The 21,849-nt window shown below is 50.7% G+C and overlaps 1 protein-coding gene across 7 annotated transcripts; it reads left to right on the top strand.

The window, feature by feature from the left end:
- The first annotated feature begins 3,578 nt into the window (after positions 1 to 3,578).
- PNCK (pregnancy up-regulated nonubiquitous CaM kinase) lies at positions 3,579 to 10,233 on the top strand. 7 transcript variants are annotated; one of them, XM_044764135.2, is made up of 13 exons: positions 3,581 to 3,691; positions 3,776 to 3,884; positions 7,281 to 7,350; positions 7,587 to 7,718; positions 7,927 to 8,001; positions 8,092 to 8,230; positions 8,394 to 8,517; positions 8,654 to 8,729; positions 8,825 to 8,937; positions 9,028 to 9,106; positions 9,169 to 9,267; positions 9,403 to 9,557; positions 9,880 to 10,015. In XM_044764135.2, the coding sequence occupies exons 1-12, from the start codon at positions 3,671 to 3,673 to the stop codon at positions 9,545 to 9,547; spliced, it is 1,182 nt and encodes a 393-aa protein (XP_044620070.2). In that variant the 5' UTR covers positions 3,581 to 3,670; the 3' UTR covers positions 9,548 to 9,557; positions 9,880 to 10,015. The 7 variants fall into 7 exon arrangements, with proteins under 7 accessions (XP_070358790.1, XP_044620070.2, XP_044620073.2 ...); XM_044764138.2 differs by having other exon boundaries at positions 3,584 to 3,691; positions 9,180 to 9,267; positions 9,880 to 10,232; XM_070502689.1 differs by lacking the exon at positions 7,927 to 8,001 and having other exon boundaries at positions 3,579 to 3,691.
- The last annotated feature ends 11,616 nt before the right edge of the window (positions 10,234 to 21,849 follow it).

The following is a 21,849-nucleotide window of genomic DNA, read 5'->3' as shown; positions in this document are numbered from 1 at the left end:
CAGGCCGAATTAGGTTTATACCAAATGGCTTCCTCATATTCTCCAATATATGCTATTGCTTGCCATTTTTATTTGTCACTGTGCTGAAGATCAAGCTAACTTCCTCTCAAAGGCGTGCAAGATTGGGCACAAGGTAGCCCTCCAGCTCCCCAGCACTGAAGAGCCGTGCACCTCCGGAGGTGCCCTCCCTGCGCCTTGGCCCGTGCTTGGCCCACTGCCTGGGCTGCCTCTTCTTTGCTGACCTCCCTCAGATCCTGCAGGCCTCAGCTCAGCTGCCACCTGTCCCAGGGGGCTAAAGAGGGAGGCACGGCAGCTCTCTGAACTGCACCCCGTGCACCACCTCCCGCGTCCAGCCAGGGCAAGCTGGGCTTCTGTGGGGCATGAAGTTCACAGACCCATCCTCACCTCCAGCCGGGATGATTAGGTGGGAGTTTCCCAAAGTGGGAACCAGAGGCCAGAAGTCTGGCCTCTAGTGTGCTGACCTGAGCAGCCATGGGAATGTCGAAGTTGGTAGGGACAGCTGCCGTGTGCCCAGGGCAGCTCGCGTGGGGTGCTGAGCACCTGAGCAGAACAAAGGTGCATTCTCAGGGTGTTTACAGGGCTTTGCAGAGGTGTATCTTGCCGACTGCCTCCTCCCCGGGCAGCAGCTGCTGGGGAGGATTGGGGTAGACGTCCCAGGACCCCAGCTGATGGCTGGGAGGCTGTCCCCTACCAGCCCCATCTAAGCCTCTGCCTGTCCTGCCAAGCCCCTGTGTTCATGGCCCTGCAAGACTGGTTTCGGAGCATGTACAGGAAGGGCTGGAGTACCCCTACTGCAGCTCCTGGGTGAGAAGCACAGTGTACCCCAGGCAGAAGCCCTGCTGGGCGGCCTTTCAGGGCCCAGTTAGGTGGGAGTTGGAGTAAGAGCTGAGGAGGAGGAGGAGGAGCGGAGGAGGGGAGAGCTGGAAGGAAGGCAAGGGAGGGAGGGCGAGCCAGAGGACTCCTATTGTCCTGGGAGGCCTGGGAACTCAGGCTGGGAATGGGACTGTGTGCTGCAGCGATGGGGGCTGCGGGGTCCCCTGGGTCTTGGGCGGCGGTGGATCATGGAGTGGGCTGGGTAGGAGGGCACCCCGCCCTGGGGTGCCCCATTATTCTGGGAGGACCTCACTGGGTTGCTGGAGATAGGGTGGGGCTCCTCCTCTTCTGGAATTAAAATAAGCTGGGAACAAAGGAAAGGCCGGAGTCCTCCTGGAAAGGCTTTGTGCTTCCAACAACTGGGGAGTGGAGAATGGCGCCAGGCGTGCCCCCCACTGCACCCCCCCCCCACCCCCGGGGAGAGCCGACGGCCAGGAGGGTCACTAGCCCTGGGGAGGGGCAACCTGACCCCTAGCCCCTGCATAGCACCCCTTGCCCACCAGCTGTGCTCATCCACACACCCCGAAAGGAATAGTTTTAAAATTTGTTTTTATGTTTGCAATAAACTTTTTCTATCAGAACACTTTTAGATAGTGTGAAGGTCCCCACACTAAGCTTCCTGTTGCTAATTTTCTACAGAGTATGGTACGTTGGTTACAATAATCAACCAGTGTTGTATGTTGTTATTAACAAAAATCCCCAGTCTTTTTTTTTTTTTTGAGGAAGATTAGCCCTGAGCTAACATCTGCTGCCAATCCTCCTCTTTTTGCTGAGGAAGACTGGCCCTGAGCTAACATCCGTGCCCATCTTCTTCTACTTTATATGTGGGACGCCTACCACAGCACGGCTTGCCAAGCAGTGCCGTGTCAGCACCGGGATCCGAACCAGCAAACACTGGGCCACCGAAGCAGAACGTGTGCACTTAACCTCTGCGCCACCAGGCCGGCCCCTAATGAAAGTCCCCAGTCTTATTCAGATCTTCTTGGCTTTCCCCTAAAGCACTTTATCTGCCCCGGGATCCTTAGGCTCCTCTTGGCTGTGACTGTCTTCTCAGACTTTCCTCATTTTTGATGACCCGGGACAGTCCGGAGGATGATGGCCCCTTGGGGTTTGTGTGGTGTCTCTGTTGTGAGAAGATGGGCGGATGGTTATTCGGGGAGGACCGTGGGGGTAAAGTGCCCCTCCATTGCGTCCTAGCAGGCTCCACGTGCTCAACCTGACTCCTCACTGTCCACATCAACCTCGGTTACCCGGCTGAGGGCGCCTTTGTTTATCAGGTGTCTCCACTTGAAATCTAATCTCTCCCCTTTCCACCATGTCCTCTCTGGAACGAAGTCACTCTGCACAGCCCTCACTCGAGGAGTGGGGCTCATGCTCCTCTGGGATGGGAGAGGGTGTCTACATAAATTATTTGGAATTACCTGCACAGAGCTTGTCTCTTCTCCCCCACTTATTTATTTAATCATTTATTTGTAACAGTGGATATTTATTTTATACTTTTGGTTATAATCCAATACAACTTTATTTTATTGCTCAAATTGTTCCATCTTTGACCATTGGGAGCTCTTTCAGTTGGCTCCTGTGTCCCTTTGTCATACCCCCATCACCGTGTGTGTGTGTGTGTGTGTGTGTGTGTGTGTGTGTGTGTGAGAGAGAGAGAGAGAGAGAGAGAGAGAGAGAGAGCGAGCGAGAGGGCACTTCCTTTCTGGCACTGCAAGGTGCTCCGGGCTCAGCTTGTGCTTCTCCTGCCCCAGCCGGAGAATCACCCGGTTCTCCAAGGAGCCCTTTATTGGAGAACAGTATTAGAAACCAAGGTCTGGGCTCTAGTGTGCTCATTGTTACTGGGGTGTCATTGCTTCTAGGCCCTCTCAGTTGACGGAGCAAGGAAATTTATGTGTATACTAGCCTATGTATATACACATATCTATAAATATTCATGTGTGTATGTATATATGTGTGTGTGTGTATCTATTTTAAGGTAAAATGAGTTCATACTGATGTCTCCAACTCTGATCCATCACCACATAGATCATTTTGGCACCTCCGCTTACTCATCTGTATCTTCCCACATCCACCTTCCCTTGGCTTCCCTGTCGAATCCCAGTGTACACGTCAGTGCTTTCGGAACTGTGACCCCAACTTCCCAGGGAGCCACAGTGGCCCCTGGGAGCGCAGTGCTCCCATGCACTTCCTTTGCCACTGGTCTCCCAGTCTCCAGGCATTTCCCCCAACCCCCTCCAGTGAGTAATATGCGTAGATTCCTTTGTCACAGTCTGCATTCCTTCCTGAGATCCTCCAACCTCCTAAAAGTTCATTTTAAAATTTGCATATGTTACTGTTCACTCTCTGGGTTGCCATATGCAGAGTGTCCCGTATCCACCATTACAGCATCAGACGAAGAGTTTCATGGCCCTAGACATCCCTTGGGCTCCACCTAGTCAAACACTACCCACCTCTCTCACACCCCTGGCAACCACTGATCTGTTCATTGTTTCGATATTTTTGCTTTTTCTAGAATGTCATAAATGGAATCATCCAGTATGTAGCCTTTTTCAAAGTGTCTTCTTTCACTTAGCGATATATGTTTAAGCTTCCCCCGTGTCTGTTCATGGCTGCATAGCTCTTTCCTCTTTAGCACTGAGTAGTATCCTATTGTCTGGATGGACCACAGTTTGTTTATCCATTCACCTACAGAAGGACATCTTGGTGGCTTCCAGTTTTTGCCGATTGTGAATAAAGCTGCTATGAACATTCACATACTGGTTTGTGTGTGGAAATGCATTTTCACCTCCTTTGGGTAAGTACCAGGGAGCGCAATTGCTGGATGGTATGGTAAGAGTATGTTTACTTTCATGAGAAACTGCCAAACTATCTTTCACAGTGGCTGCACCATTTTGCCTTCCCACCAGCAATGGATGAATGTTCCTGTTCTCCACACGCTCACCAGTGTTTAGTGGTGTCAGTGTTCTGGATTGGGGCCATTCTCATAGGTGGGTGTGTAGTGGTATCTCGTAGTTGTTTTAATTTGCATTTCCCTAATGACATGATGTTAAACATCTCCTCATATGCCTACTTGCCAACTATATTTCTTCTTTGGTGAGATATCTGTTCAGATCTTTTGCTCATTTTTTAATTGGGTTGTTTGTTTTCTTATTGTTGAGTTTTAAGAGTTCCTTGTATGTTTTGGATACCAGTCCTTTATCAGATATGTGTTTTGCAAAGATTTGTCCCCAGCTTGTGGCTTGTCTTCTCATTGTCTTAACAGTGTTGATCACTGAGCAAACATTTAAAATTTTGATACATTCCAATTTATCATTTTTTTCTTTCGTGGACCTTGCTTTCCATATTACATCTTAAAAGTCATCACCAAGCCTGAGATAAGACAGATTTCTTCCTATGTTTTCTTCTAGAAGTTTGGCATTTTACATTTAGGTCCATGACCCACTGTGAGTTCATTTTTCTGTAAGAGGTCCCCTGACAGGACTCTGAGAAGCTCCTTATCCACCACTGCCCAACACACACGCGTGCATTTTGAAGTTGATGTCTACATTTCGACAGATGTTTAAGTAGCTGTGAAGGGTGTAGTTTCTGGTGTATTGTAAATACTGGTTTAAAACAAAAGCTGTGATATCACTTTTTCCCAGAGACTAATGGCATGGAGATCCCCTGGCGCGTTGGCTGCTACGGCCGCGTGAACTCGGCGGGCTGGCTCTTCCCTCCCACAAGCCCTCCGCGAGGGCCCCCCTGCTTCCTGCTGCCACTTCTCTGCTGCCCCTCAGGGAGGGCTCCCTGTGCCATCTTTCTCCATGTGGGCAGTCTTTTATTACTCATACATCGTACTTCTCCAACACGCAAATGTATATAAACTACATTTCTTGTTATAACCCATGACCAGAGGGCTCTGGAATGTTCCTTCTGGCTTGACAAAGCAGCAGCAGTGTATTAGATGTGCTGATGCGTAGTCATGAAACGACCATATCAGAGGGGCTGCTGTTGGTGTTAGGGAGTCCAGGGGTCTGTCACCACATAGGACTTATTGCTAGCGGGAGCTGGGGCTCACTGTCAGCTCCAGTCCTATTTGTTTGACTTTTTCAGATGTAAGCCCTAGGAAACCCTGCTCACGGAGATGAGCAGTTGGGAGTGGGGCCATGCTGCTGAGTGCTGGGTCCCTGGAGCCTTCTCGAGTGAACTGGGAGGGGCGACTGGGGAAGGGCGGGGAGACAGGAACTGAGTTTCGGACAGAGTACATGTGGGAGTTGAGGTCTGGAAAGAAGAGTTTTACAAACCTATGCCTGCCCTGTTGACCCTCTTGAAGACTTTGTGTCATGCCAGGGGCCTACAGGCCCCTGTGAAGATGGATTCAGCAGGCCACTCCTGGACCCTGAGACTCCGTGGAGGCCCTGTGGCACTGGCCTGTGTGATGTGCTCCTGATGGGGCCCAGATCCTCTGGGAGGGGGCCAGAAGGGAGATGGGACTAGATGGGAGGAATCCACTAATTGTTGGATGAAGGATTGAATTTAGTCACCCAGCACTTATTTCCTGAGTGCCTCCCCTGGGCCGGGTCAGCAGACACACTTTCTGGGCGCCGATGCTCTGGTGAGGAAGATAACAGAAAGAAGGTGATTTTTCATGATGGATCTTCTGAAGACAGGGCAGGCAGGGCGATATACTAGAGAGTGGGGGGAGCAGAGGAGGCCTATTTGAGGAGGTGACATTTGAGCAGAGACCTAATGGAGTGAGGGAGCAAGTCAAGCAGATATCTGAGTGAAGAGCATTCCAGGTGAACAGGCAACAAGTGCAAAGGCCCTGGGGCAGGTGCATGTGTGGTGTGTTTGAGGGCCAGTCAGGAAGCCAGTGTGGCTTCAGCTGGCTGGAGCTGCTTGAGCAAGGGGGAGAGTAGGTGGAAAGGGGTCAAAGCAGGGATGGGGAAGGGAGCCTCATCATGCAGAGCCCTTAGGCCACTGTAAGGACTCGTGCTTTGACTTCGAGTGACATGAAGAGCTGGGGGAGGGTTTGAGCCCGGGGGTGACAAATCTCAAAGGGAATGCTCTGGCTGCTTGGTGGGGAAGAGGCTGGGGGTAGGAGAGGTTCATGGTGGGGTCAGAGGGCAGAGGGAGCCCAGTGAAGAGGTTGTGGCTGTCATCCAACTGTGTGCTGATGGGAGCTCAGGCCAGGGTGGCAGAAGCGGCCTTGGCAGGGCTGGGGCTAGGGAAGGAGGCTCTTTTAGACCAAATGGCCTGGACAGCCTGTCTGCAGAGAGGACATTAGAGCAGAGACCCAAAAACAAGCAGAGAGCCATGTCAACATGTGGGTATAGAGACTTCCAGACGGAGGCCACTGGTAGTGCAAAGGCCCGGAGGTCGGCCCAGCTGGGCCGCCAGGGGGCTGGAGTGGGCAGGTACCGGTATGAATGACCGAGGAGGGAGGCGGTGGCAGCCGGCGCCGGCCGATTGCCTTACAAGGTTCCCTGCAGCGCCGGGCCGCTGGGCCACCGCGTGCTCGGCCGCCAGCGGCCGACGGGGGCGCGCGCGGAGGGGGCGGGGCTGGGGGCGCGGGCGGGCGGGGGGCTCGGCGCAGCGGCCGCTGCGCGAGGCGGCGCTGCGGCTCCGCTCCAGGTTCGCACCCGGCGCTCCGGGGCGCGACGGGGACGTGCGTGGTCCCGGGCGGCCGCCGCAGCCCCTCGCGCCCCCGCGCACACCTGTCACACCCGGCGCGCCCCCGTCCCGCACGCTCGCGGCCCACGTAGCCCGCGATGCCGGAGGCCCAGGCCGCCGGATCCCTCCCGCCCTGAGGCGCCGAGGGCTGAGCTGTGCCTGGGCGGCCGTGTGGGCGATTGTGGCCGTGGCCGTAGCAGGCGGCTGCGCGCAGGGGTCGCAGGTGCATCTCGGGCGGCTGGTGCCCAGGGTGGCGCGAGTCTGTGGGCTCCGGGCCATGAGTGGCAGGTCTAGGCCTGGGGGCAGCGGAAGGGGGCGCCTCTGGGCGCTATGAGTGGGCGTGGGCCCTGGAGGGGCCAGGGTCGGGGTACACGGAGCCTTCTGGAAGGTGGCCGACCGTGGCTGACTCGGTTGTGTGGAGGCAGAGAGGGGGTGTCTGGGCGTTGATCGCCATCGTGGTGCCAGGGTTGGGGGCGCTGGATGGTGGCCGTGTATTTGGGAGGGGGAGGAGTGTATGTGGTGGCCTCGCTGGGTGGGCGTCCACCTGGAGTGCAGACCTGGGTGGTGAGGGAGGGGCGAGAGGTACCCGGGCTGGGGGAGGATGAATGGGACCTGTGTTCCTGAGTGGGGCTGTCACTGAGGGTGGCTGAGGCACTGCTGGGTCTAGGGTAGGGGACAGAGCTGTCCCTCGCCCAGGGGGCCCTCCCTCCACCTTTCCCCTGCCCCCGCAGATATGCTGCTGCTCAAGAAACAGACAGAGGACATCAGCAGCGTCTATGAGATCCGGGAGAAGCTCGGCTCGTGAGTGTGTGTGTGTGTGTTAGTAAGTGTGTGTGTGTGTGTGTGTGTGTGAGTGTGTGTCAGTGAATGTGATGTGGGTGTCAGTGAATGTGTGAGTGTGTGTGTGTGGGGGGGGATGGGTGGCATGGGACATGGGAGGGGGAGGGCCCTTTCTCCTCCCCACTTCTGCTCCACCTCCCCTCCCCCTCCTCTTCGCTTTTCCCCCTCCCTCCCGGCCTCCCCCGTCTCTGCGGCAGGGGCGCCTTCTCTGAGGTGGTGTTGGCCCAGGAGCGGGGCTCCTCACACCTTGTTGCCCTCAAGTGCATCCCCAAGAAGGCCCTTCGAGGCAAGGAGGCCCTGGTGGAGAACGAGATTGCAGTGCTCCGCAGGTGCGCTGGTCTGGCTGAGAAGGCCTGGCCTGGGGCTCTGCACTGCTGCCCTGGGCAGGGGTGGCCTAGGGTAGGGAAGGGGAGCAGAGTGGGGAGGAAGAGAAGAGGGAGGGGAGCTTCCCTGGGGGCCCAAAACAAAGCACCCCTGGCTCTGAGAGGTCCCGAGGGGGCTGCGGCAGCCTGTGAGGGGCTTTTCTTGCCATTGCAGGGTCAGCCACCCCAACATCGTGGCTCTGGAGGACGTCCATGAGAGCCCTTCCCATCTCTACCTGGCTATGGAGCTGTGAGGAGGGCAGGGGCAGGCTGGGGGTGAGGGCTGGGCAGTGAGTCGGGGCTGAAGGGCCTGGGTCAGCTGAGCTCTCACTCTCCCCAGGGTGACGGGGGGCGAGCTCTTTGACCGCATCACAGAACGCGGCTCCTACACGGAGAAGGACGCCAGCCACCTGGTGGGCCAAGTCCTTGGCGCTGTCTCCTACCTGCACAGCCTGGGCATCGTGCACCGTGACCTCAAGGTGCCTGCTCTCCTGCCCACCCACCCGGGTCTTGCCCAGCATCCCTGTGCACCAGGGGTCTGGGGGACTTGGAGGTGCCCGGCTCCTGCAGTCCGCCCTGTCCCAGCCCTGAGGGCCATGCCAGGGCTGACCTGGCGCTTTCTCTGGTGCCTGTATGTCACAGCCTGAAAATCTCCTCTATGCCACGCCCTTCGAGGACTCCAAGATCATGGTCTCCGACTTCGGCCTCTCTAAAATCCAGGCTGGCAACATGCTAGGCACTGCCTGTGGAACACCGGGATATGTGGGTAAGTGAGGGGTGCGCCCTAAGGCTGGAGGACCCTGCGGGAGCCGGGGTGCCAGGGGCAGGGCCAGCGGTGGGTCATTCCTGGGGCGATGGTGCATGTGGGCGTGGGCATGCATCTGTCTGTCTCCGGCCCCCAGCCCCGGAGCTCTTGGAGCAGAAACCCTACGGGAAGGCTGTAGACGTGTGGGCCCTGGGTGTCATCTCCTACATCCTGTGAGTAGCCACCGGGAAGGCTCTTCTTCTGCCTGCCTGCCCCCTGTTGGGTTGGGGAGGGGTGGACAGCTGGGTGATTCATCTGTGGGTGCCAGGCTTTGTGGGTACCCCCCCTTCTACGACGAGAGCGACCCTGAACTCTTCAGCCAGATCCTGAGGGCCAGCTACGAGTTTGACTCTCCCTTTTGGGATGACATCTCAGAATCAGGTGAACTTGAGGCTGGCCCCGAGATCAGGGAGGGAGGATTGGTGAGGGGGGGTGGGAATGGGGCCAGCTGACCTGGCCTTCCTGCTCCAGCCAAAGACTTCATCCGGCACCTTCTGGAGCGAGACCCCCAGAAGAGGTTCACCTGCCAACAGGCCTTACAGCATCTTTGGTGAGTGGGACCTCTACCAAGCTGTCCCGGGACCAGAGGGACAACACCCCAATGACTCTCAGCCTTCCCCTAGGATCTCTGGGGACGCAGCCTTTGACAAGGACATCCTGGGCTCAGTCAGTGAGCAGATCCAGAAGAATTTTGCCCGGACCCACTGGAAGGTCAGTGTGGGGAGGGGCCTGTGAACCTGACTCAGGCATCTGTCCCATCTCCCAGCCTCAGGGGGATCGACTGGGCTGCCTGCCAGTGGTCCTCGAAGTCTTGGGGCACGGCCTGACACTCCTCTCTCCCCACAGCGGGCATTCAATGCCACCTCCTTCCTGCACCACATCCGTAAGCTGGGACAGAGCCCAGAGGGTGAGGAGGCTTCAGAGCGGAGGATGGTCCGCCACAGCCACCCGGGCCTGCGGGCTGGCCAGCCCCCCAAGTGGTGACGCCTAGTTGTGTGCAGGTAGGCCCTGCACCCCCTGGGAGCTGGCTCCTCAGCGAGCTTCGAGGGTGGTGGGCTCCATGTGCTAAGAGCTAAGCAGAGTGGCCCCCACGGAGCAGAGGGCTGAGGACAGAGGGGAGGAGTCGGGGTTCAGGGAGGATGAGGGAGAGCCGCCAGAGGAGGCTGGTGCCTGTGGGGACCGGAGGATCCTTGAGGGGCCGAGTGCCAAGCCCCAGTGGGCGCCACTGCTGAGAGCCTTGACTGGGAGCAGGGGCACAAGGCAGGCTAGCGGCGCCTCCTGACTTCACCCTTTCCTTGTGCTTCTCTCTCCTCCTCCCCCCAGGCAGATGCCGAAGCCGAGTGCATTGACCCTCAGATTCCCTTCCCATGGACCCTTTCCCCTCCCCCCCAGGGCTGCCCTCTGCTGGAGAGTTTGAGATGCATGGGTGTGGCGCATGGCACTGGGGCGGGCAACCCTGTCCGCCCTCTAAGCTCTGCCATTGCCCAGGTGTCTGCAGGGGCTCCCCTCTCCTGTTGCCACCACACTCCCTCTAGAAGCGAAGAGGCTCCAGGGGCTGTCCTTCCTGCACGCTGCTCTGTGCTTCGCTGACTGTGGGTGGGCCTGCCCACTCGTGTCTTGGTCCTCCAGCTCCCCTCCAGTTTTCCCCAAGTCAATAAAGACAGACTCACAATGGGCCAGCGGTGAGCTGGAGGGAGGGGAAAGGGACAGGGATGTAGGACAAATGTGGAGGTGTTGGGTGTCACTGTGGGAAGGACTCCACCATGTGACCTCTCCAACTGCCACCCGAACTTCTCCCTCCCTGTTGCCACCCTGCAAAGTGCCAGCAAGAGGCAGCTGGCTTGGCCCGCTCTGCTGCCCTAGAGGTTGGTGGTCCTGCATGTGGCTCTGGCTCCCTGGGAGAAAATGGAGGCAGCACAGGCCTGCTGGGCTGCCAGCAAAGGGCAGTGATGGGATGCTGAATGGGGGCTCAAGGAGCCCCATCTCCAGGCCCCCAGGGATGGGTGCAGTGCATATGCCCTGCAAGGACGGGCTGGGAAGGGCTCGCAGGCAAGTGGAGGCCCGAGCGCTGTAGCCAGGAGGGCGACCGGAGCCCCAGGCTGTCTCCTCTGCCACGTCCCCCCTTCCCGTGGCTGTGGCCTGACAGAGAGCATTTCCCCTTCCCGTGGCTGTGGTCTGACAGAGAGCATTTCCCACACGCACCTCCTCGTAGGGAAGGCTAGGGAACCCGTGTCAGAGGGTGGAGGAGGGCCCCTCGGCCAGGAGAGGGCGCCACTAGGGCCTCTACTTCTGTACTGTGCTGAGGCTTTGGAACTGCTGGGCTGCAGGCCCCAGGGGACACAGGCTGGGTTGGTTATGGCTTCTGGTGTGAAGAGCGATGGCTGGTCCTCTTGTTTGCACGGTGCCTGCCCCTCAGACCCCCATTCGGGATGGGCCAGGGCTCCAGAGCCTTGCCTTGCTGGGCCCCAAGCCTTCCTGGCCCTGCTAGGCCTTTCTCCTGCACTCATCAGGGGAAGACTCCTAGGGTCACTTCTCAACCCCAGCCAGAGCAGAGGGAGCACTGTCAGAGTTCTGGGTGAGCTGGCCATCCTTTCCTCCCCACGGTGACCCCTGCCCCCACTTCCCTTTTGCAGAGCATGATGGAGAAGACCCTTCTCCTTGTCAACCTTTGGGACCTTTAGGGAGGCAGTGAGGTCCAAAGCAGAGCTGACTTGGGTCTTGGAGGCGGGTGGGGGCTGGAGCAGGAGCCTGGCTTCCACCGAGGAGAGCAGCGGGGCACACTGTGCCTCTGCAGAACTGGCGGTGGGCACAGCCCAGGGTGGGTGCCTGCTCGCTGCTTCCCAGGCCCACAAGCCCTTCTGTGGCCTTCTGCTCCCAGCATCCTCCCACCCCCTTCCTGCTCCACATTGCCCCACGCACACCCCCCACAGGCCCCTGAGTCCCGGGGCGAGTCTGGAGAGGAATGGGCAGCTTCCTCCTTCATCTCCGTGGCCCCTTCTAGGCCATCTTTGCTCCAGGCTTTGGGGTCACACGGCCTAGTCTTGCATGCCTGCTCCCCTTTCTCTGCCCACCATCCAGGGGACCTCAGGCAGCCAGCGCCGTGGCCGGGTCTCAACATCTTGGCCTCCTCACCTCCAGTGACCTGTCCTACCTCGTCTTAGGCCCCCACTTAGGGCCTTGTCATCTCCTGTCCTGCCACCTGGGATGTTTTTTTTTTTTTTTTTTATTTAAAGATTTTATTTTTTCCTTTTTCTCCCCAAAGCCCCCCGGTACATAGTTGTGTATTCTTCGTTGTGGGTTCCTCTAGTTGTGGCATGTGGGACGCTGCCTCAGCGTGGTCTGACGAGCAGTGCCATGTCCGCGCCCAGGATTCGAACCGACGAAACACTGGGCCGCCTGCAGCAGAGCGCGCAAACTTAACCACTCGGCCACGGGGCCAGCCCCCACCTGGGATGTTTTCACCAACATCTCCTTTGCTGACTCTCCTTCCCATCTTTTCATTCATTCACACTAGACTCCCACAACACCTATTTGTTCTTGTTTTGTCTGTCAAATATTGATTAGGCCTCTGCTCTGTGCCGGGCACTGGGCCCACCGGACAAGGGGCCTGCCATCTTGGAGGAGGCCCTGTCATGGAGGGATGGGCTTACTCGGATGGTCAGGATCATCTGCGTGGGGAAAGTAGCAGGAGAACCAGCACCAGCCTTCCAGAGGGAATCGCACTCGTTCAGAGACTCAACCGATCCTTCCAGCCCAGGCCCGCGGCCAGATCATCACTGCAGAGTTGGACGCCAGCTCTGGCTGCCCTGACACAGGGTGCAATTTGGCCTCCGGCCAGCAGGCGGCACCGTGGTCACGTCTTTCCACATCCATGAGCCCTACCCCTTGTTCCTTCAGCACCTGGGGCAGCAGCTTAAAACCATTCCTCTCCTACACCATCCCCCAAAATCCTCCCTGAGGAAGTCCTCGCTTGGGGGAGAGGTCCTGCCCTGCCCATCTGGGAGCCGGCAGAGAGGGAGCCTTAGGTCAAGTGGAGGTGGCACCCTTTCTTCATCCCTTCCAGACCTTCCCATCCAAGGGGTCAGCTTGTGAGAGGAAAGCTTTGGGTCACTCAGGCTGTGGGATGTGTGGGCTGGGAGAGAGAAGGGACTGGTTCAGGCAAAGGCAAGAGATGGGGGGTGAAGAGGGAGCTGAGGGGGCACCGTGAGAGCATTTCGGGCTCAGAGAACAGCAGGTGCTCAGGCACCGACGTGGTCTGCTGGAGGCACTGGGCTGACCGGAGCCTGGCAGGGTGAGATTGGGCCTTCGTCTCTGAGCAACAGCACGCCGCTGGTGGGAGTGTAGCTGGAGTACGCCCTTATCCAGTCTGGGGTAGGTGCTGAGCTTGGGCAGTTGGAAAACTCAGGCGCTGTGAGTCAGCAGCAGAGTCCAGCGACTGGCCTTGCTGGGTGTCAGGGACCATACCAGAATTGAGGGGGGGAGCCCTTGTGGGCATCTGGAGAGGAAGCTGTCTTCCTAGCTCTGGGCCACACAGGGTTAGCCACACACTCCGTGTTGGATCAAACGTGTGGGTAGCAGGGGTTCTGGGGATGCTCAACCTGTGGGGCCACACTGGGGACAAGGAGATGGGGGGTGGTCCTGGGAGCTCTTTAAGCATCAGTGATGGGTTGTGGGTGGGGAATGAAGGAGAGGGGGTCCAGGGTGGCCCATGCATTTCTGGGTGGACTGTGGAACCATTTGCCAAGAGGAGTTCACTGGAGTGGGTTTGAGGAGAGACAATGAGATTGGTTTTGGACATGACAAGTTTGAGGTACCTGAAAGGGCCCAAAGAGACTTGTTTCTCATGCTTCTCTTTGCAAATCCGGATCTAGCTCTATAGCTGAGCAAAGGATTAGCCCAATGGTCCCTCTCCATGGTGCCCTTACTGCGTGCTGGGCCCTGTTTTGGAGGGCTTCACATGTATTGACTTCAAACCTTGACCATGAGGTGGCTACTCCCGTTAGCGTCGTCTCCCCTTTATGTATGGGGAAACTGAGGCATAGAGAGGCCAAGCAACTGAGCCAAGACCACACAGCCTTGTGCTCCACCCTTCTGCCTGCCTCCGTGCAAGTGAGGAGGGCTTGTGGAGACATGAGGCTTGTGTGGGGACTTCAGGAAAAGATGGTGGAGATCATCTGTCAGTGTGAGGAAGGAGAAGGGGCAAGGGGTGGGGACAGCCTGGGATTTGAGTTTGGGCCTCGCAGGTGGTTTTGTCATCTTTAACATTCTCTGTGCCTCAATTTCATTTAATTAAATTCCCTGTGAAATGGGAACCTGGGAGGTCTTTCCACAGTGGCAGAGGTGGGGTGTGGGTTCTGGGCCCTAGGAAGATCCTTCTGGAGTTCAGTGGGGCAGGGCTGGTTGCAGGAACACATGTCTGGGGGCCATGCGGTGGGCGAGGCAAAAGATGTAGAGAGCCTATGCTGAAGCAGCTGAAGTGGGACTGGAAAGATCGGTCGTGGTGGACTGAATGGGAGGGCAGGGTGTGGGAGTCGAGGATGCCCCCCAACGCGGGAGAGAAGCAGGTTGATTCAGGAGATGAAGGGGCCCTGTTGGCACTCCAAACCAAGTTTCTTCTTGTCAGCCACTCGGTGGGCACATGGCAGCCACGTGCTCTACCCAAGCTTCAATCCAGGCATCCCTGTCTCCTTAGGCGGGCAAGACACGAAGTATAGGATGTTCTGGAAATAACAAACAACCTAGTTTGGTTGGTTGAGGGCGGTTGTGAGTAGCGGCTAGAGATCAGCCCGGAAAGTGAACTTTCTCAAGAGGGCACTGGGGAGCCACTGGAGAGTTTTAGGCAGGCCAGTGACAAGATCAGGGTTTTGCTTTGAGTTTTTCAACCTTGTCTGGCCCCTCTTGATAAATATAAAAACCTCATTGATAAATATAAAAACTTCATCTCCAAATCCCCTCCCGGGGCCCCATGGAGATGTTGGTAGTTCCCCTCATACCAGGGGGCCAAGCCTGCTTCACACGATGCCCTGAATAGAGACCTGATTGCTTTTTCTCAGTTTGTCCTTGCTGTCTGTCTTTTAAAGTTAGGTTATTAAGTGCAGATAGGTTTAGGATTGCTATATATTTCAGGTAAGTTGAGTAAGTATCTACTGGTGCTAGTAATGCTTTTGCTGTAGTCTACTTTGTCTGAGGTAACACAGCAAAGAAAGTTTCTTTTGGTTAATATTTGCCTGGTCTTTCTTGTTCAGTCCTTTTCCTTTCAAATTTAAAATTTGTTGTTTATTGAGATATAATTCACATACCATAAAATTCACCCTTTAAAATGTATAATTTATTGATTTTAAGTATATTTACAAAGTTGTGCAACCATCACCACGATCTAATTCCAGAACATTTTCATCATCCCCAAAGAAAACCCTGTACCCATTAGTGGTCACTCCCCATTTTCCCCAACCGTCCACACCCACTCCCAGCCCCTGGCAACTACTAAGCTACTTTCTGCCTCTGTGAATTTGCCTATTCCGATATTTCACATAAATGGAACCATACAATATATGGCTGTTTGTGTCTGGCTTCTTATGCTTAGCATAACGTTTTCAAGGTTCATTCATGTTGTAGCACGTACTTCATTCTTTTTTATAGCTGAACAATGTTCCATTGTGTGGATAGACCACAGTTTTGTTTATCCATGCATCCATTTATGGGCATTTGGATTGTTTCCACCTTTTGGCTATTGTAAACAATGCTACTATGATCATTTCTGTGCAAGTTTTTGTGTGGACATATGTTTTCAGTTGCATTATTTGATAGAATTCACCAATGAGGACTTATGAGCTTGGATTTTCTTTGTGGGAAGATTTTCAATTACATTCAGTCCTCTGTATCTGTGGGTTCTGCATCTGAGGATTCAACCAACCCCAGATCCTGTGCTGTATTCACAATCCTTGGTTGAATCCGTGGATGCAGAACCCGCAGATGTTGAGGGCTGGCTAAGGGACTTGAGCATCCGCAGATTTTGCTATCCTTGGGAGTCTGGGAACCAGTGCCCTGCAGATACTGAGAGATGACTGTACTAATTCAACTTATTTGCTTGTTATAAGTCTATTCAGATTTCCCATTTCTCTTAAAGTCAACTTTAGTCATTTGTGTCTTTCTTGGAATTTGTCCATTTCATCTGAATTGTCTAATTTGTTGGCATAAAGTTGTTCAAAACGTTGCCTTATAATCCCTTATAGTTCGATAGGTCAGAGTAATGTCCCCCTTTTCATTCTTGATCTTGGTAATCTTTTCTCTTGATCAGTCTAGGTAAGATCAGTTTTGTCGATCTTTTCAAAGAACCAGCTTCTGTTTTCATTGATTATCTTTGTTGCTTTTCTGTTTTCTGTTTCATTCATTTCTGCACTAATCTTACCTTTTCTTGCTTTGGATTTAATTTTTCTTTTTCTACTTTACTAAGGTAGATCATTAGGCTATTGATTTGAAACTTTTGCTTTTGCTGGTATAGACTTTTAAAGCTATTAATTTCCTTCTAAGTACTGCTTTAGCAGCATTCCATAATTTTGATATGTTGTATGTTCACTTTCATTCTATTCAAAGTAGTCTCTAATTTCCCTTGTAATTTTTCTCTTTGATCTATGGGTTGTTTAGATATTTGTTGTTCAATTTCCAAATATTTTTAAATTTCTTAGGTTTCTTTCTTTCTTTCGTCTTTCATTCTGTCTGTCTTTCTTTCTTTTGAGTTCTAATTTAATTCTGTTGTGGTCAGAGAACATATTTCACATTATTTCAATCCTTTTAGATGCATCGATGCTTGTTTTATGGCCTAGGTTATGGTCTATCCTGGATAATGTTCCATATGTATTTGAAAAGAGTGAGTATTCTGCATTTGTTGAGTGGAGTGTTCTAGTTTCAGTTAGGTCAAATTTGTTGATAGTGTTGTTGAAGTTTTCTACATTCTTACTTATTTTCTTTCTAGTTTTATCAGTTATTGAAAGTGGGGTATTGAAATCTCCAACTGTCGTAGTTGAGTTGTCTCTTTCTCCTTTCAATTCTGTCAGTTTTTGCTTCATGTATTTTGGGGCTGTGTTGTTAAACGCATATATATTTATAATTGTATCTTTCTGATGAATTGACTCTTTCGTCATTATGAAATGTCTCTTTTTTCTTTAATAATAGCTTTTGTCTTAAAGTCTTTTTTATCTGATATTAATATAGCCACTCCAGCTCTCTTATGGTTACAGTTTGCATGATGTATCTTTTTCTATTCTTTTACTTTCAATCTATTTGTGTCTTTGAATCTAAGATTTGTCTCTTGTAAACAATATATAGTGAATTGAATCTTGCTTTTTTTGAATCTCTGATTTTTGATTGGGATGTTTAGATTGTGCACATTTAATGTAATGTTTGATATGGTTGGGTTTACTTTTGACATTTGTTTTCTTTGTATCTCCTGTCCTTTTTTCTTCCTTGACTGCCTTCTCTTGTCTTAAATATTTTTTAGCATACCATTTTATTTCCTCTTGATTTTTTAACTATATATTTTTGAATTATAATTGCATTGCAATGTGTATCTTAACTAATAACAATCTACTTCATATTAATACTCACTTAATTTTGTAAAATGTAGAGACTTTCCTCCAAAATAGCTTCATTACTTCCCTCCTCTTTTGTGCTATTAATGTCATGTATGTTACATCTATATAGGTTATAAACCTTTAAGGTTTATATAGGTTATATACCCACCAATACAGTGTTATAGCTATTGCTTTATATAATCTGATGTCTCTTAAAGAAGTTAAGAGAAGAAATGAGGAAAAATATATCGAGAGACTTTTATGTTAACCCACATATTAACCATTTTGCTGCTCTTTATTTCTTCCTGTGAATTCAAGTTACTAACTGGTGTCAGCCTGTAGGACTTCTTTTATTATTTATTTTAAAGATATATTCTAGCAATGAATTCTCTCAGTCTTTGTTTATCTGGGAACGTCTTTTTTTTTTTTTTTTTTTTACCTTCAATTTTTAAAGTCTAGTTTTGCTGGACACAGAATTTTTGATTGATAGTATTTTTTTCTTTCAGCTCTTTGATTATGTCATTCCACTGTCTTTTTTTTTTTTCCTGCTTTTTCTCCTCAAGTCCCCCCAGTGTATAGTTGTATATTTTCTTTAGTTGTGAGTCCTTCTAGTTGTGGCATGTGGGATGCCAGCTCAACATGGCCTGATGAGTGGTGCCATGTCCGCGTCCAGGATTGGAACTGGTGAAATCCTGGGCCGCTGAAGTGGAGTGCGTGAACTTAACCACTTGGTCATGGGGCCAGCCTCATTCCACTGTCTTTTGGCCTCCATTGTTTCTGATGAGAAGCTAACTGTTAATTTTATTGTGGTCCCTTTCTACATGGGTCATTTTTCTCCTATTGCTTTCAAAATTGTCTATCTTTGGCTTTCAACAGTTTGACTGTGAAATGTCTACGATTAGCTCTTTTTGTGTTTTACCTTAATTGGGGTTCATTGAACTTCTTGGATCTGATTAATGCTTCTCATAAAATTTTGGATGTTACTGCCATCATTTCTTAAAATATTTATTCTGCCCCTTTCTTTCTCTCCTCTTCTTCAAAGCCTCCCATTACACATATTTTTGTATGCTTGTTGTTGTTTTACAGGCCTCTGAGGCTCAATCATTTTTCTCTCTGTTCTTCAGATTGGATAACTTATATTGATCTATTTTCAAGTTCATTAATGTTTTCTTCTGATATCTTGAACCTGCTCTTGAATAACTCTAGAAAAATTTTTATTTTGGTTATTGTACTCTTCAACTCCATGATTTCCATTTAGTTATTTTTCATAATTTCTGTATCCTTATTGAGAATCTTTATTTGTTGATTAATTGTTGTCATACTTTCCTTTAACTCTTTAAACATGGTTTTCTTGAGTATTTTGAACATATCTATAATAACTGCTTTGAAGTCTTCATCTGCTAATTCCAACATCTGGGAACACTCAGAGACAGTTTCTATTGACTGATTGTTTTCCTGAATGTGGAATACACTTTGATGTTTCTTTGCATGTCTTCTAATTTTTTGTTGAAAATTGAACATTTTAGATAATATTTTCCAGTAACTCTGGATTCTGATATTCCCTTTCCCCCTAGAGGTTGTTGTTTTTTCTCTGTGTATATGTGTGTGTTTTGTAACTTGTTTGTTTCTTTGTTGTGCAACTTTTCTGGACTAAATGTGTGAAGTCTGTCCCCCTGCAGTGTGCAGTCACTAGTGTCTTGCTTAGTTTTTTAAAAAAAATATTCTAGTTTTAAATATTAAGCCTGGTTTCCTAGGGGCTGCCCCTGTATCTGCCTAGCTTAGTGACCAGCCAATGATTAGACAGAAACTGTGCTCAAACATCTTGAAACAGTAACGATTGTGTACTCTGCTGATGGATCTGTGTGTGGGTAGGGGAGTTCTTTCAATCTTCAGGCTATTCTCAGGTCTGCCCTGGGTTTTCTTTCCACTGGACCCTTTTGAGTCTCCTATATACATGTATGTAGCCTCAAGGTTGTCCAGGAGAACAGGAATAGCTTGGGACCCCTCCATTCTCCAGTTAGGCAAGAACATGCTTGCCCCAACCACATTCACTTCAGTCTGGTAGAGCTGAGTTGTTGGCTCTCCCCTGCTGGTCTGCCTCTGAGAAGTTGCTTCTACTGACAATGCCCCTGGGTGTGGATATTGCCCACTACTCCAAATTGAGTCAGCCTCTTCAAACCTAGGCAGAGAAGCTGCTGATCTTCATGAGCTGCCTTACCCTAGAAGAACCCCCATTCCAAACTAAGCTGGGAGGGATGAGAGCAGCCATAGGCAAGAATGCCACAGATTCCCAAATTTCAGCTTCTCAGTTTAATATATACCTTTGGTTGATTTCCAGATCATAAAGGGTTGTTTTTATCAATTTAGTCCAGCTTTATAACTACTTTTTTAGGGAGATTATTTGTCAGTATCCTCACTTGGCCATAGCTGGAAGTCCTGCCCTTTCAATCTTTTTTTTTATTTTTTGAGGAAGATTAGCCCTGAGCTAACATCTGCTGCCAATCCTCCTCTTTTTGCCTAGGAAGCCTGGCCCTGAGCTAACATCTGTGCCCATCTTCCTCTACTTTTATACGTGGGACACCTACCACAGCATGGCGTGACAAATGGTGCCATGTCTGCACCTGGAATCCGAACCAGCAAACCCTGGGCCGCTGAGAAGCGGAACATGCGCACTTAACTGCTGTGCCACTGGGCCGGCCCCCCCCCCTTTTTTTTTGGTGGTATCATTTAGATGTATCTCTTACAAACAGCATATAGCTGGATTTTTAAAAATCCTGTCTTTAACTGGAGAATTTAGTGTACTTGTTTTGCTTACTGATGTTTGGATTAATTTCTAAAATCTTATTTCATACTTTCTGTTTATTCCAATGTTTCTGTTTCTTTATTCCTCTTTTGACTTCTTTTGGATTGAGATTTTCCCTCATTATTTGATATTTTTCCACTACTAGTTTGGAAGCAGTACACTCTATTTATATTCTTTTAGTAGTTACTTTAGAAAATTTAGCACGCATATTTTATCTTAACAAAGCTCAAAGTTATACAATACTGATATGGCCATGAGGGAGTAACAGGGTCCAAAATTACCCTCCCAACATACACAATTGGAAAACTTGGCAAAAGATATGAACCATTTTCAGATGGTGGACAATAGTCAGAAAAGACCCTGTGGTGCCTGAAAGAGGGGACATAAGTTAGGTGAACTCTACCACCAAGACTTTCTGACTGAGGTAGAAGCAGCATAAAAATGTAATCCATAATAATAAAAATCAGCCAATCAAATCAGACCCAGGAGAGTTCCAGTTTCTGGTTCAGCACGTAAGGAGCTTGGAAGTCATCACTCCATGCTAACAACAAGTAAAAAGCTGGACAAACTGAAAAATCAACAGCTCTTCTTAGATCCTTCAGAGAATTAGGGTCACAGGGCAAACCATTGCTCCAAAAACTAGAGAGACAGACGGGCAGATACAAAGAATCACAACTTACCATAGTAGAAACCCCTGAGCAGGAACAGTGCTGGGTAGTAAAACCTGAACTGTAATTGATGAATTGCTGGAAGTGCAGTGTGAACAAGTCAGAGAGCTAAAAATTCCAGGGGGGCCCAGTCTTAAGGAGGTTCCCACACTTTTGTGAATTTTACCTCCAGGAGCCCTACCAGGTTTTCACAGTGAAGATTCCAGAAAAATTTCCTCATGCTTCTGGCAGTGGGAGGGGGAAGGCAGACATTTTGAAATACACCAAAGCATCCTGTTCTTAACAAGGCCCACCCTCAAGACAAACTATTATACTAGAGCCTGGCCAGTAGGGTTTTATCAGAGTCCAGCAGACCTGGGGGAAGGGAAATACCCAACTCTAGCCCACTCTAGCCATCTTATCCCACCTTAGGTGGGGCGGGGGGGGGGGGGGGAATAAGAAGTATTTGTAAAGGTCATAGCCAAGAGGCACAGGCTCACTGTAAGACTGAGACCTAATCATAGGACTATAGAAGGATTCTCCTCTCCCCACACCTCACCACCGCATTACTAAAGGCCTACTTACTGCAGTTCCTTTTACCCAGTACATCATGCCTGGCTTTCAACAAAAAATGACAAGGCATACTAAAGGGCAAAAAACACATTTGAAAGAGGCAGAGCAAGCCTCAGAACCAGACTCAATTATGGTAGGGATGTTGTAAATATCAGACCAGCAATTTAAAATACTATGATTAATATGCTGAGGGCTGTAATGGAAAAAATAGATGGCATGTAAGAACATGGCCACAATTAGCTGCAAGGGAGGATGGGAAATAAATTTCTAACTCGAAAGCCATATGTCCTATTAAACTTTGGGGATTTCATTTCTATTTTATTTTATTTTATTTATTTACTTATTTTTTTTAAAAAATTTTATTTTTCTTTTTTCTCCCCAAAGCCCCCCAGTGCATAGTTGTATATTTTCAGTTGTGGGTCCTTCTAGTTGTGGCATGTGGGATGCCGCCTCAGCATGGCTTGATGAGTGGTGCCGTGTCTGTGCCCAGGATCTGAACTGGCGAAACCCTGGGCTGCCAAAGTGGAGCGCGTGAACTTGACTAGTCAGCCACAGGGCTGGCCCCAAGGGAATTTCATTTCTAAAAGTAGGAAGGGGAGAATGGACACTGGGGAATACTTAGCATTCTCTTCCACAGTGTCTTTCATCAATTTTGGAAAATTCTCAGCCATTGTCTTTTTTAATATTGCACATTCCCTAT

Source organism: Equus asinus, chromosome X (assembly GCF_041296235.1).
Source record: "Equus asinus isolate D_3611 breed Donkey chromosome X, EquAss-T2T_v2, whole genome shotgun sequence".
Taxonomy (NCBI): Eukaryota; Metazoa; Chordata; class Mammalia; order Perissodactyla; family Equidae; genus Equus; species Equus asinus.
The sequence above is the reverse complement of the archived record's forward strand: the minus strand, read 5'-3'. Positions and strand labels throughout refer to the sequence as shown.

Excerpts from the sequence above, each read along its gene's own strand:
- PNCK (XM_044764135.2), top strand. The coding sequence starts at position 3,671 with ATGCATTTTCACCTCCTTTGG. Across the intron at positions 8,002-8,091 it reads CTCTACCTGGCTATGGAGCT|GGTGACGGGGGGCGAGCTCT; the intron begins GTGAGGAGGGCA and ends CACTCTCCCCAG. Across the intron at positions 8,938-9,027 it reads GGATGACATCTCAGAATCAG|CCAAAGACTTCATCCGGCAC; the intron begins GTGAACTTGAGG and ends TTCCTGCTCCAG.